This window comes from Pelophylax lessonae (genome assembly GCF_965119305.1).
Source record: "Pelophylax lessonae genome assembly, chromosome: 8".
Lineage (NCBI taxonomy): Eukaryota > Metazoa > Chordata > Amphibia > Anura > Ranidae > Pelophylax > Pelophylax lessonae.
In genome coordinates, this window is record NC_138775.1 from 131,926,280 (window position 1) to 131,942,414 (window position 16,135).

The following is a 16,135-nucleotide window of genomic DNA, read 5'->3' on the forward strand; positions in this document are numbered from 1 at the left end:
CACTTTCCACACCCGCCCAATCCGAGTACTCCCCATTAATCACCAAACTCTGGACTTTCCCCTGGAGCCAGTTCTCTATCCAGGTACTCACCTTATGGTCCATACCTACCTTCCTTAGTTTGTACAGTAAGCGTTTGTGGGGAACGGTGTCAAAGGCCTTTGCAAAGTCCAGATACACCACATCCACAGGCTTCCCTTTATCTAGGTGGCAGCTCACTTCATCGTAGAAGGTTAATAGATTGGTTTGGCAAGAACGATTTTTCATGAATCCATGCTGATTACTACTAATAATACAGTTTTCATTACTAAAGTCTTGTATGTGGTCCCTTAACATCCCCTCCAAAATCTTGCAGACTACAGATGTTAGGCTGACTGGCCTATAGTTACCCGGGATACATCTCGGCCCCTTTTTAAATATTGGTACCACGTTGGCTTTTTTCCAATCAGCTGGCACCATACCCGTCTGTAAACTATCCTTAAAGATCAAGAATAATGGTCTGGCAATCACCTGGCTGAGCTCTATCAGAACCCTCCGGTGCAAGCCATCCGGTCCCGGGGATTTATTTATGTTAAGTTTCTCTAGTTTAGCTCTAAGTCTATCCTCTGTTAGCCATGGCGGCACTTCCTGAGGTGTATTATTTAGTTCGGCCTTACAAGCTGGGTTAGTGTAGCCCCCCGATTCTTTTGTGAAGACTGAAGAGAAGAAATTATTTAACACTTCCGCCTTTTCTCTGTCCTCAGTGGCCATATTTCCTTTATCATCTTTTATGGGGCCAATGTGTTCTGGCCTCGCTTTCTTACTGTTTATATACTTAAAGAACTTCTTGGGGTTCTTTTTACTCTCCTCCGCTATATGTCTCTCGTGTTCTATTTTAGCCGCCCTGATTTCGTCTTTACATTTCTTATTACACTCTTTGTAATGCTTAAATGCAACCAATGACCCCTCAGTCTTGTATTTTTTGAAGGCCTTTTCTTTAGCACTAATATGCATTTTTATGTTGGAGTTTAGCCACCCAGGGTTTAGCTTTGCTCTTTTAAATTTATTTCCCTTTGGAATGCACTGGCCAATCCCCTTGTTAAGTATGCTCTTGAAGCACTCCCATTTTTCCTCCGTGTTCTTTGTTCCCAGGGTTCTATCCCAATTGATATTTTCTAGCAGCGAGCGCAGTTTTGGGAAATTGGCTCTTTTGAAATTCAGCGTCTTAATATTACCCTTGTGCTTCCTATTACTGTAATTAATACTGAAACTTATTGACCTATGGTCACTGTTTCCTAAGTTGGCCCGTATTTCTATATCCGTGAGCAGGTCTGTATTGTTAGTAATCAGTAGGTCAAGTACCGCATTGTTTCTTGTCGGTGCATTCACCATCTGACCCATGAAATTGTCCTGCAAAACATTTAGGAACTGCCGAGCCTTGGCCGAGTGTGCGGTTCCTTCTGCCCAGTCTATATCAGGATAATTAAAGTCCCCCATTATAATGACATTTCCCATCCTTGCTGCCAATCCTATCTGTAAAATGAGGTCCACCTCCCCCTCCTCCCTCTGGTGGGGGGGCCTATAGCATACGCCCAATATTACCTTCCCAACCGTGCCTTCCCTTTGAAGCTCTACCCATAGGGATTCTGCCTCGTCCTTAGCTCCATTATTAATATCATCCCTCCTATTTACCTGTATACTGTTCTTAATATACAAACATACCCCTCCCCCTTTTTTACCTTCTCTATCTCTGCGATAAAGGGAATACCCCTGAATGGTCGCCATCCAGTCATGAGAGCTGTCAAACCAAGTCTCAGTTATCCCCACAAAATCTAAGTCCTCCTCAAACATCAGTAGCTCCTGCTCTCCCATCTTGTTGGCCAGGCTTCTGGCATTGGTATACAAGCCCCGTAATTTTGACCGGTTACAAATATCCTCATTTGATGTTTTTAGGCTGCTCTTGTGATTTTTCCCCATACCCACCTTGGGTATAGGAGCTCCGAACACCCTACCGCTAATGCCCCCATTTCTGCCCCCTGAATCTTGCTTTCCACTGGCTAATTCTACATCTGTACCCTACCCCCCATTCCCTAGTTTAAAAGCCCCTCTAACTTTTGTGGCCATCCTCTCACCCAGTACGGCTGCACCCTCCCCATTTAGGTGCAATCCGTCCCTACCAAAGAGCCGGTGGCCCACTGAGAAGTCGGCCCAGTTCTCCAGGAACCCGAAACCCTCCTTACTACACCAGCTCCTCAGCCACTTGTTAACTTCCCTAATCTCCCGCTGCCTCTCTGGTGTGGCTCGAGATACAGGTAGTATTTCGGAAAATACTACCTTGGAGGTCCTTCTCCTCAACTTAGCGCCTAAGTCCCTGAAATCGTTTAGGACTCTCCATCTTCCTCTGCCTATGTCATTGGTACCCACGTGTACCATGACAGCTGGGTCTTCCCCAGCCCCACCCAATAATCTGTCCACCCGATCCACGATGTGCCGAACCCGAGCGCCTGGCAAACAACAGACTGTTCGGCGCACACGGTCTTTGTCACAGATTACACTGTCTGTCCTTCTAATAATTGAGTCCCCTACCACCAGCACCTGTCTTTCCTTTCCCTTTCTCCCGGCCTCACTGGAGGAGTTCTTCCCCTGGCAGCTAGGGGCGTCACTCTGCTCCAGCAATGCTGGTCCTTGACTGGTTTCCCCAACACCACGCAACGGATCAGCCTCCTTGCCTTGTTCCCTTCTACCCCTCCTAACTGTCACCCCTCTACTCTGCTCTGATGCCTGCACCTCCGATACTCCACCCACCTCTGTGCAGACCCCTGCCTGCACCTGACTGGTACAATCCTGGCTCTCCTCCGGTATGGACATTCGTCTCAGTGTTGCCAGCTGCTTCCCTAGATTCAGGACCTGAGCTTCCAGGGAAGCAACTTGCTTACATTTTGCGCATTTGTATTCGCCCTCGATCCCATGACCAAGGAATGCATACATATCTCAAGATGTACACCGAGTCGCATCTCCACACCCGCCTGGCATTGTACCTACTAATCTAATCTAATGGGGATTCAGTGATTTAAGTCTATCCTATGTGGCTATTTCCTGGCTTCCTAACTCTACCTTCTCACCCTCTGGTACTTCGCTACCCTCACTTTATACTCAATTGCACAACACTCACAATCTCACAGCCCGGTCAGTCACACAACACTCCCAGTCTCACAGCCCGGTTCAGTCGCACCACACTCACAGTCTCGCAGCCCAATTCAGTCGCACCACACTCAGTCGCACAGCCTGGTCAGTCGCACAACACTCTCAGTTGCCCAACACTCAGTCGCACAGCCCAGTCAGTCGCACAACACTCTCAGTTGCCCAACACTCAGTCGCACAGCCCGGTCAGTCGCACAACACTCTGTTGCCCAACACTGTCAGTCGCACAACACTCTGTTGCCCAACACTGTCAGTCGCACAACACTGTCAGTCGCACAACACTGTCAGTCGCACAACACTGTCAGTTGCACAACACTGTCAGTCGCACAACACTCTGTTGCCCAACACTGTCAGTCGCACAACACTGTCAGTCGCACAACACTGTTGCCCAACACTGTCAGTCGCACAACACTGTCAGTCGCACAACACTGTCAGTCGCACAACACTCTGTTGCCCAACACTGTCAGTCGCACAACACTGTCAGTCGCACAACACTCTGTTGCCCAACACTGTCAGTCGCACAACACTGTCAGTCGCACAACCCTCACAGACACACAGCCCGGTCAGTCGCACTCAGGTAGCAATAGGTATTCCCAGACACTCAGGTAGCTATAGGTACTCCCTATAATAATAATGTCTTGGAAAAATAGTGAGCAACAGAAAAATAAAATTATACCTACAGTATAAGGACATCCTGTATGCAAACGGTATCCAGAATGGTATCTACAGTATGAAGGTTTAAAGAGTCAGTAGATGCTCAGTAGCATTAAGAACTACAAAGCATGGAGGAGAAAAGCCTTTTACTACATAGGTATGTAAATACGTTTTTTGTGAAGAAAAACTGCGAAAACATATGGAGAATGAAGGTAACACTTCAGGCAGGAATACAATTCTGAAACAATTGCATGACTGAGACAGACTCGTAGAGATTGGAAAGTTATAAAGATAGTTTTAAATACAAGTATTACTATAACTCAAACTGCATGTTGTCGAAACTCTTAGCTAGTACCTCTCCCTGGGGGAGGAGTTCCAAATTTTAACAATAAAGATTCCTTTTTGTAATCTAAGGGTAAATCCCAAATTGTGGAAAATATGATAGGGTAATTGGCGCTGCCAAATTGTGAAAAATGTACAAAGGTGTGTCTCACAAATCTAGGTACATATAGGTGATCAATAAATAATATCAATAGTATAAGTGATAGTCCTTATATATACCTAATGGTTCTGATATTAGGCCACAATAGGTGTTATAAACATCAATAAATTACCAATAATTTATCAATTAATAATACTAATAAATACTTAATAGAATTCAATAAAAAAGAAGAGAACCAGCATAAATAAATAAAACCGTGAGCAGTGTCTCAAAGCTGAAAATAAAGTGACTCTTTGTAATAAATGATGTGAACACTAGGTGGCAGTGCTGGTTAAAATTAATAAGTGTGGATATCCAAGTAAAACAAGTAATAAGTGGTACAAGGTGCCAAGTGCTATAATTATATCATATTTTCCATAACCTGATATAGTTTTTACTATATTTTTGGGGTAGGCTGCAGCCAATCATAGTAGATCCATTTGCGCGGAATTCTTTCTTTATTAAATCCCAAATTGTGGTTGCACGACCTTAGCATAAACAGTTTAAAACAGTAACAGTTCACCTTTGATATATTTGTACATTGCAATCAACCCCCCGAAGTGCCAGTGTGAATAAGTAATCTTTGTAATCGATCTTCATAGCTAAGGTCCTCCATCCCCCATTTAATTTTGCGGCCTTTCACTGAACTCTAATTTAACAAAGCCTTTCCTGAGAATTAGTGAACCAAAATTGAACTGCATATTTAAGGTGAAGCTGAACCAGTGATTTGTAAAGGGGTAGAATTAGGGCTCATTTAGACAAGCAAAGAAATTTAAGTGCCCAATAATGCACCTAATTCCTTAAGACATGTTAACTGTGCGTTTTTGTTGCATTTGATACTCTGAACTATCCCTAACACCTCATGTCCAATCACTGTCCAAATCTTGCTGCCTCAACCTCTGCAACATCCCCAAAATATGCCCCTTCCTTACCTCGGTTACTGCAATTCCCTCCTTATTGGATTGCTTTTACATAGACAATTCCCCCTTCAGCCCATCATGAATGCTGCTGCCAGGCTCATTCACGTTAACAGTTGTTCAGTGTCTGCTACTCCTCTCAGTCAGTCCCTCCGCTGGCTTCTGCTCACTGAACAAATTAAATTTAAAATACTAACAACTTACAAAGTCATCTACAACTCGGCAAACAGCTACATTACTAACCTAGTCTCAAAATACCAACCTAATCGTTCTCTTTGTTCCTCCCAAGACCTCCTGCATTTTAGCTCCCTCATCACCTCCTCCCATGCTCGCCTCCAGTACTTTTCCTGAACCTCTCCTATCCTATGGAACTTCCTACTCCAATCTATCTGACTATATCCTACTCTGTTTTTAGACAATCCCTGAAAGCTCTCCTGTTTATGAGAAGCTTATTCTGCCCCTACCTGAAAACCCTCAGCTTCAGAGAAGCCTATTATGCCCCTAACTAACAACTCTACTTTTTTTTCTCCATCAGCTTATCCCCCACAGCTATTAACTTTTGTATCACTTGAAATCCACCATTACTAAATATGGTAACTTGCATAACCCTACTCCATTTGAAAACTTGTGCATGGATATGTCTTACGTGCCTCATCACTTCACCACTTATCTCCCCTGTATAAATTACTGATAGCCCCCCACAGGATTCATCTTGCAGTACATTCGCAAGTGGGAATAGGATCTGCAGTTGACTTTCTCCCTGGCTCAAGTCGAATTGGACTATATTGTTTGCAAACAAGTCTTCTATTGCTAACACATTTCAGGAGCAGGGCTACACGATTTTATGTTGTTGGTACAGGGTCCTAACTACATTACATAAAATCTTTCTGCACACATTTAGCCTATGTTGGTGATGTGGTACAAAACGATCTCTTCCAGCCCTCAGAGGTCCCCCACTGTATAATAGGACTGTGAGACAATTTCAAATGCTAGGTGAATGCAGCCTTTCATGGATAGGGGAATTCAATGGGGAACTACAAAAACAAGGAGACAGGAAGGCGCAAGCACCTAGTGTATTACCGCAAAAAATGTACTTGAGCAAAAAAAAAATGGATAAAAACTGGATACTTACAAAAGTGCAACAGGTAAAAAAACATAGACCACAAGATACCATATAATGTAAGATATGTATGCTCCAAAAGTATCCCACTATATAGCCAATCTTATGCGTTTTGGGCACGCACCCTCTTCCTCAGAGCTCAGCTAAATCTTTTGCAGTAATTTACTAGGTTCTTGCGCCTTCCTATCTCCTTGTTAATGTTGGTGATGTGGCAGGGAAGAAGGCTCTTATCTGCACATCCTTTGGACTGCTCAAAACATCCGTCCATTTTGGGAAGTATAACAGTTGGTATTCAAGCTTACGTTGATGGAACTGGGCAGTCATCCTATAGGCTACTTGCTCCATCTCAACAGTGTCCCGCTTTTTACGTTATAAGTCTTCACTCACAGTAAATTTTCTGAACAAAGTCCAGGCCTGTAGCCCAGGTCTGTACCCTGGTCCTTAGGAAAGAAGGCTATACACCTCCAATCTCTTTGTGGCTTACAAAAATCAATGATATTAAATGCATTGAAATCCTTACAGCCTCCTTTAACCATAGGGAGGAGAAAATGTGGAACACGTATCCATGGTTATTCTTTCCCTGTTTTGCCACATACCAGGAATTAATCAGCAGGTCCGTATTTAGAACACCCCAGGGCCCTCTAACAGGTGCACCCCCCCCCCCCCCTCCCAGTTTACATCTGTTCATAAGCCAAGAAAGACAGGAGAGGGGAAGTGATGCTCTTTCCTGCTCTTAACTGTACCCACAGTTTTACAAGGGCTGGTGTGCACCAACCAACAACCTCGGACAAATGGGCAGCCCTAAAATATTGAATAACCTTTTTTCTATTGATGTATTTGAAAATAGATTTGTCTAACTCGCTTCATGAATGCATTTCATGTATTGCAGTTTAGTCCCATTGATTGCTCCCTTGCATTTCTTGTTGTATTCCTTGTATATTTGGAATGCTAAGGGTATCCTTTCTACTTTGTACTTTTTAAAGGTCTGTTTCTTGTTGTATTTCTTGTACAGTATATTATTATTTTTATTATAATTCAGGAGTTATATAGTACCAACAGTTTGGACAGCGCTTTACAACATGAGGTCATACAATACAGTTACAATACAATTCAATACAGGAGGAATCAGAGGGTCCTGCTCGTTAGAGCTTACAATGTAGAAGGAAGGGTTTTGTATATCTGGAATACTAAGGGTGTCCCTTCTACTTTGTACTTTTCAAAGGTCTGTTTTTGTACTGAATAATCTATTTCTTTGTACAATGGAATGTAGCCAAATAGGTTTTAGTTTTATTCAATTGCAATGGTCAAGTCAGCAAATTATGTTCAGATCAAGTTCAATAATTCAGTAAAAAACAAACAGAGCACCTGCATTAGTGGATTGATTTGGAAAACAGTGTAGGGCTATGTATTTTCCCTTGTTTATAAACCTAAAATAAATTCACTCGACAAGAAAAAATAGGTGGTGTATTTATAAAGAAAATGATCTCAACATTTATTTGCTCACTGTAACTTTCACCCCATTTATGACGTGGCTATTGTCACATTCTGTGTGCATTCACTGGAGAATTTCACATGTAATAATATAAATGCTAAATGTAAAACCATGTGCATCCAAAAGCCCAGAACACCAAGAATATAGGGCAAGGCAATGGGACAACACATTTGCAGCCCAGTGCCATGCTGATAACAACCTGGACAACCTTCAACATTGGAAAGGCCATTTGGAGGGGTCCCCAAAAAGTGGTTTCTTATCTCAAAGTACTTGTGCCTGAAGCTATCCAGAAGGGGAGTCAGAATAGAGCAATAGACATGACATGTAATTGTCCGTAAACAGGGTATGCTAGTCTGTGAGGAGTTAAAAAAAACAACAAAGATGTCTTCTCTAATCCATGGACCTTCTTGCACATTTAGTCTAAAGGGACCTATTGTGTAAACTATTTCTAAGAGTTTACTAAATTAAACATATGAGTACACGGGATCGTGTCAAGCGGCCTGACCTGAGGGGGGCCACCCCAAATGTAGGATAGTCAGTGAACGAATGTCCCGAAGAGAAATGTAATTCACCAAGTCTTCTGGCAAGAGACCTAAATCCAAACCTACCTAAGTGGCAAGGTGGATCAGCAGCCTAGCTGCATCATCAACTAGGAGTCCTCGCAACTTGTGAAAAACTACATACCCCTGGACTGATCATTGACTGAGCCAAATATTAAAGTGTTAAATTGTGAATGACAGTGTTGCTAACGGTAACCCAGGGGGACCCAAATCTGTGTTATCCAGCAGTCCTCAAGGGGGCAGTGCTACATTTGGGGGCATCATCTGGGATGCACTCCTGGGTTACCGCAAAGGTTGCTAGTGGCAACGGCCAAGAAATTCAGCCAAGTAATGACATGCTTTCCCAAGTAATGTACTGGAGTGTCAGTGAAGAGGATAATGTCTGCATTACAGTGATCAGTGAAAGTGTCCTGACAGGTCAAGTTAGTAACTGTGATTGCCATTGGCAACGAACGGACATTTACCCAGGAAACAGTATCTGTTCTCAAGTAAAATGCAGGAGAGTTGATGGAGAAGAAATGCACTGTATTGTACAAAAAGACTGTGTCTGCTTTACAATAATCAGTGCAAGTGTGGATGAAGAGAGTAGTGACCCGGGACACTGGGATCGGTGTGTCGGGGGTCATGTCTGTACATGCACTGTGAAGAAAAGTGTTGACCATGCAATTTATGACAGCGGGACAATTTTCCTAAACAGTGTGGGAAGACTTGTCTGTACATATGCTGTGGAAGGTCAGTTGGCTTGGCAAGATAGAAGTGCAACTGATGCCCAGGTACAGACAGAGATGGTGGATGTGTGTGGATTGTGGAACACAATCTGCCAGGCAGTGATCTTTGTGCGGGCTGAGCAGATTTCTAGCAGCAGTGAAGAGGTTACTGCACCGCGCAGAAAAGCACGCGCTGAGGAGATCTGCCTAACAGGAGGAGCCCCGACCAGAGAGTCAGCTAGTCATGAGTTGTGGGCAGGGTTGGTGCCCACAGACTGCCAATCTGAGAGGAGGAAGAGAGCTGAGACATCACTTCCACCTTCTAATGTAGATGAGATGGAGACACGTGTGTGGAGGAGCAAGATAGCGGATGCCAGAGTGAGCCGGAGCAGGGGCTATCCCACGTGTTGGCGGAGTACCCGAGAAGCTGATGGAATTACCGGAGTTGGTCCTGTGGGACACCGGAGTTCAGTTGGGGCCCAACGGAAGACTGGCGCTGTGCAGTAGAGGAGGCAAGAAACATCTCGGGCTGGTATGTGGCAAGTGCTTGAATGTGTCCTTGCGGCTGCAGGCCTAGAGTCAGTGTGGACACTGTGGTGAACTACTTTTGCAGGCAGTGCAGAGTGATTGTCGGCCTAGGAAGCTGGGTGTGAGCTGGGAGACAGGATTCACTCAGGAGTTGCTGGTGCCCATGAGGATCCCTGTGGGCAGAGGAAGGGGAGTGCTGAGAGCGCTGCTGGAGCTGGGCCCAGGTGCAGATTTACACTGCCATATGCCAGACCAGGGAGACTCACACCTTGGAGGTGAAATGTACCCAGGTGATATAGGCTGAGTCGCAACCAGGAAGAGGGCAAGCTACACCTGCACAGGCAGAAACCATGGCTTCAATCAAGGCAGAGGGGAATCAATGGACTCCCGGGAGAGAGACCTCCAGTGTGTCAAGTGAAGAGGAGGTCAGAGCCATTGATGTAGGGTCACCCAGCTTCATGCATCGGTTCGGGTTCTTGGAAGAAGTCATAGATGTTTGGAAGTCGGAGAAAGAGACAGCATGGGACTGGGGAGCAGATGAAAGGAGCTGCTCTGCAAGTCCCAGTTTATCTGATGAGGAGCAAAAGGATTCTGTGGTACGCATGCAGTGTGCCTGGAATCTGGGGTTCTGTGAGGCCTATGCTACGAGGGTCCCAGATTTGTCTCCACCTCGTACCTACACCTGGGCTCTGGATCAGAACGAGGCCTACTCTAAGCAAGCTCACGAGAAGAACAGAGACCCTATACTCCCCACCTGGAAGAGGAAATAGGCAGACCCTTCCCAGGTTCTCAAGGTGTCAATGGCTCATACAGAGGAAGGTGGCCCTGGAGTATGGGTATGATTACCCCTATGCTCCTCTGGAGATTATGTTGAAGATTGAGGCTGGAAGAGAAGAGTAGTGCAATTATGTGATTTTGGAGTTCCTTTACATCCCCAGGCTGTATCAGGACAAAGAAAGGCCTGAGCTATGGGACACCTTCTGCTCTACAAAAACAAACTGGAACCTAGGGCGGGCCATCTACATAGACTGTGTGGAGGTCCATCACCCAAACAGAACTGGCCAGGCTTGGTCTGTCCGTGTCCAGGACTCTGAGAGGAAGTCTGTCCAGGTCTCTCATCCTGATTCCTGACCATTACTGCTAAGGATGTAGGACCCCACCCTTGCAGAGGTACTGTTGCTATAAGGCTGGCTAGCCTAAGAACTCTTTGAGAAGTAAAGGGACTGGTGAGCCCGAAGTTCAAGTGCAAGTTGAACCTGGGTGGCTAAACTCCAACATAAAAATGTATATTAGTGCTAAAGATAAGGCCTTCAAAAAATACAAGACTGAGGGGTCATTGGCAGCATTTAAGCATTACAAAGAGTGTAATAAGAAATGTAAAGACGAAATCAGGGCGGCTAAAATAGAACACGAGAGACATATAGCGGAAGAGAGTAAAAAGAACCCCAAGAAGTTCTTTAAGTATATAAACAGTAAGAAAGTGAGGCCAGAACACATTGGCCCCATAAAAGATGACAAAGGAAATATGGCCACTGAGGACAGAGAAAAGGCGGAAGTGTTAAATCATTTCTTCTCTTCAGTCTTCACAAAAGAATCGGGGGGCTACACGAACCTAGCTTGTAAGGCCGAACTAAACAACACACCTCAGGAAATGCCGCCATGGCTAACAGAAGATAGACTTAGAACTAAACTAGAGAAACTTAACATAAATAAATCACCGGGACCGGATGGCTTGCACCCGAGGGTTCCTAAAGAGCTCAGCCAGGTGATTGCCAGACCATTATTCTTGATCTTTAAGGATAGTTTACAGACGGGTATGGTGCCAGCTGATTGGAAAAAAGCCAACGTGGTACCAATATTTAAAAAGGGGCCGAGGTGTATCCCGGGGAACTATAGGCCGGTCAGCCTAACATCGGTAGTCTGCAAGATTTTGGAGGGGATGTTAAGGGACCACATACAAGACTTTAGTAATGAAAACTGTATTATTAGTAGCAATCAGCATGGATTTATGAAAAATCGTTCTTGCCAAACCAATCTATTAACCTTCTACGATGAAGTGAGCTGCCACCTAGATAAAGGAAAGCCTGTGGATGTGGTGTATCTGGACTTTGCAAAGGCCTTTGACACCGTTCCCCACAAACGCTTACTGCACAAACTAAGGAAGGTAGGTATGGACCATAAGGTGAGTACCTGGATAGAGAACTGGCTCCAGGGGAGAGTTCAGAGGGTGGCGATTAATGAAGAGTACTCGGATTGGGCGGGTGTGGAAAGTGGGGTCCCCCAGAGTTCTGTCCTGGGACCAATCCTGTTTAATTTATTCATAAATGATTTAGAGGAGGGGATATCTAGTACAATCTCAGTATTTGCAGATGATACTAAACTAAGCATGCCAATATCTTCTATGCAGGATGTGGAAACCTTGCAAGCGGACCTGAACAAAATAACGGGGTGGGCAACTACATGGCAGATGAGGTTTAATGTTGAAAAATGTAAAGTAATGCACTTTGGGGCCAAAAACCAAAAAGCAAGCTACTCACTAGGGGGGGAGCCTCTGGGTGAGTCTAGGATGGAAAAAGACTTGGGGGTACTGGTAGACAACAGGCTTGGCAGTGGCATGCAATGCCAAGCCGCTGCAAGTAAAGCCAACAGAATACTGGGATGTATAAAAAAGGGGATTCACTCCAGAAATAAAGAGATTATTCTCCCGCTCTACAAGACTCTGGTCCGGCCACATCTGGAGTATGCTGTCCAGTTCTGGGCACCAGTCTTCAGGAAGGATGTGCTGGAACTGGAGAGAGTCCAGAGAAGGGCAACAAAAATAATTAGGGGAATGGAGGACATCAGCTATGAGGAAAGACTGCAAGCACTGAACCTATTCTCTCTGGAGAAGAGACGACTGAGGGGGGATATGATATCAATGTACAAATACTGTACTGGCGACCCTAGCATAAGGAACAAACTATTCAGAGAAAGGAGATACAATAAGACACGTGGCCACACACTAAAACTAGAGGAAAGGCGGTTTAACCTTAAAATGAGTAAGGGGTTCTTCACTGTAAGAGCGGTAAGGATGTGGAATTCTCTTCCACAAGCAGTCGTATCAGCAGGGAGCATTGATAGTTTCAAAAAACTGTTAGATGGGCACCTGTAAGTTCCAGCACAAGTTTAGTTGTTGTTGCTAGGGCCAAAGCCCTATTCCCATATCCCCCTTTCCCTTCTATCCTTGCAAGAGGGATTGGGAATCAACAGAATTGCTACCACTGTGTAGTACCATCAAAAGAGGGCCGACCCTCTAACACACAACAGACTTTCTGTTCAGAGGACTTCAGTTGTCACTTGGTGTCATGCTTCAGTTACTATCAGAAGTTTTATTCACTATATGTTCTAACCAGATCCTTTGGGTCAAAGGCCAGGATTACCTACTGGAGCAATTCAAGAGACACTTTGTGAAGAAGCTTTGGCCAACGGGCCAGGAGAAAGATTACAGAGAGAGAGGATTCCTTTACAAAGATACTTTGCTCAAAGGATACTTTGTGAAGATCCTGTTGGGCCAATGGGCCAGTTGGGAGAACTTTGTGCGAGTTGCTACCTCAGACAAGGAGGTAGAGGCTCATTGTCTCTTCAGAGGAGGGGATGCCAGAGGAGGGACCCCTCGAAGAGATGTTCAAAACTTACAAGTGGCACAAGCTTGCTCAGGCTCCAGCAATATAGCTTGTCGCAGAAGAAGATGTGTTGCCTTGATGTTACAGAAGGAAAAGACACTGTGAACACCAGTCGGGTGGACTCTGCATGTCATTATTCTGAACTTGTGGGTCTGGCTATAATAGGAGGAGAGTCAGTGCCCTAGTGTTGAGGAGGGACTGTGCCTATTATCTAGTCACCAAAATGATTCTTAGATAGATAGTTAGCTTGACAGGATCTAATTGTTATCTCTTTCAGGAGCAACAATGGAACATTGAGTCAAGTGTGCCCTTAGGGGGCATGAATTGAAGAGAATCTCTACAAGAATGTGTAGTCAGAACTAATGTGGTGAGAAGGTCACCTCTGAGGAGAGGACAGTCTCACTGGTGTAAGTAGCAATGTATTTATGCTTAACCAACTTTCTTCGCAGGCTTGCTTAGGATTTTCCGGGTCTTGCTAGGTCCTCCAGTACTCAATGTAAATTTCTATGTCATGCAGATACTGAATCTAGTTAGTTAAACAGGGTAATGTATGTTTACCTGTCCAAGCAGATTTTTGTTTGGCAGGGGGTGCATTGATTTAAATGCACCTGCCATGTGTATATAACCATGTGAATATCTGTACAGTAGAGTCATACAGTATATTGTTTTTACATAAAATATTATATCTACTGGCCACAGATGGGGTATGCCCCATGGCCTTATACAGTACATTTGTTAATTCCCTTTTCCCCCTTTTCCAGGATTGTGGGATACTCCGTGGAAATTTTTGGAAAATAATTTTTGGAGGGGCGGCTGCCCAGAGCCAGTGAGGACTATAGTATAGTTTTTGGCTCTGTCTGCCAATCAGCAGGCAAAATCTATATTGCTTTCTGCCTACCAGAGAGCAGGATCTGTGAGTTAGGTCTGCTCAGCGTGCTCAGTGTGTGATTCATTGGGTCTAGATAGTGTTTCACACTGGTCCAATAGGGAGGCATGTTGGACAGTGGGAGGAAACCTGACCAATGGGTGCACAGGCTTTGATACAGTCCCAGTGATTGGTAGAGACCGGCTGTCTCGGTTCATGATGGGATACTGTATAAAAGCCAGGAGGACATGTGCTGCAGGGTCTTTGGCTGGAGAGCAGAGTCCCGGAGGGAGGGTGGTGGCTGCCTCCTCCTCTGTAGCAATGGCACGTGGCATCAGGAGGTCGTCCTGAGGGCCAGAGGAACGGAGCTGAACCCAGAGGACTAGGAACTGACTGAGTGGGGAGACCATAGAAAAACATTATCGTGAGTACAGGGGATCGTGTCATGGGGCCTGACCTGAGGAGGGCCACCCCAAAAGTAGGAAAGTCAATGGACGGGTGTCAGCAGTGCAGAAAGGAGATACTAAGAAGAGTGTCCTGAAGAGAAATGCAGTTTCTGGCAAGAGACTTAAATCCAAATCTACTTAAGTGGCAAGGTGGATCAGCAGCCTGGCTGCATCATCAGATAGGAGTCCTCACAACTTGTGAATAGTTAAAAAAAACTACATACCCCTGGACTGATCATTGGCTGAGCCAAGTATTAAAGCGTTAAATTGTGAATGACAGTGTTGCTAACGGTAACCCAGGGACCCGAAAGTGTGTTATTCAGCAGTCCTCAAGGGGGCAGTGCTACATATGTTTCAAGTACCAAATAAGAAGAGCAGGTCTCCTGATAATCATAGATCAACTGAAGATATCACAGTCTTTTGAGTTCCACATTCACAGGCAAGGTCTGTCATCATTTTCCACCGAATAAACAAAAATGGAATATATTACAGCTTAGCAGTTTTTATTTGTGGTGGCTGCATTAGTTTTCTTTTTTCCCGTTTCTTTTTAAATAGTGGTCCTGTAAGTAAGAGTTAGGAGTAAAGAACATCTCCCCCTCTCATTTTCTTGCTGGGAACAATACAAACTGGTAACAGTGAGCAGAGGCAGAAGGCACAAGAAAATATCAAGTCACAAAGTTTCTGGCAAGATTTTTACCATTTTATGTACGTATTAATTCATCTGCAAAAAGAAGAGTAAATTAGAAATCCACCTACCTAATTTTAGCTAATGGTCCAAAAGCCCTCCTGGCTAAATATCGCAGTATGTTCTCTAACTTAGACACACTGCTTACATTCTTTTGATTTATTTTATTTTAGTTACCTTTTGTGTTGCCTGTGAATCCTAACTTCTCAAAGAGAGGAAAACGCGGGCGATCTGCTATATCCTCAGATCTGTTGATTAAGGCTTCCTTCATTGCTTCAAATCCATTAAGCACCACTATCTTGTGCCAGAAGAAATGCACACTAACAATGTCTCCAAACTTTTGCCTCACCTGTTGAAAACATACTACATGAATTTTATTGCAATAATAATTTGTGTATAGTGCTAAGATATAAATAATTAAAGCATATGTAAACCCTCACCCTGTAAAACAACCCATTCAGTTTAAAATATAAATAAAAGGCAAAAATATTTGTGTATAGGTATAAAAAAAAAAACAATAATAACCACTTCCTGCAAGCTCACGTAGCTCTATGTCAGCTGCAAGAAGTGGCTGTACCGGGGTAATGCCTGCAGCTAAAGGCATCATCCCAGTACCATATTTTAGAGCCGGCGGTCGGCTTTTAGGTGGTAATGGCTGATGCGGCTCGGGAGCCGCTCGGTCGTTACCCCAGCGAGCAGGAGGGGATGCCCCCCCTCCCGCCGCTTTCCGCGGCTCTGCCCGAGCAACCAGCTGGCGCCTCTGCCGGCTGGTTGGAGTCCCGAACTAAGCCGGATTCGGCTTCGATCGGATCTCCAAAGATGTAACCCGGAAGCGGCATT

The 16,135-nt window shown here is 44.7% G+C and overlaps 1 protein-coding gene across 1 annotated transcript in view; it reads right to left on the reverse strand.

The window, feature by feature from the left end:
* Positions 1-16,135, reverse strand: part of LOC309561248 (cytochrome P450 2D15-like) — a 59,786-nt gene that overhangs the window by 34,218 nt on the left and 9,433 nt on the right. The window contains exon 2 of the mRNA XM_082265045.1: positions 15,473-15,644. Coding sequence (XP_082121171.1) covers positions 15,473-15,644 — 172 coding nt within the window. The remainder of the gene's footprint in view (positions 1-15,472; positions 15,645-16,135) is intronic.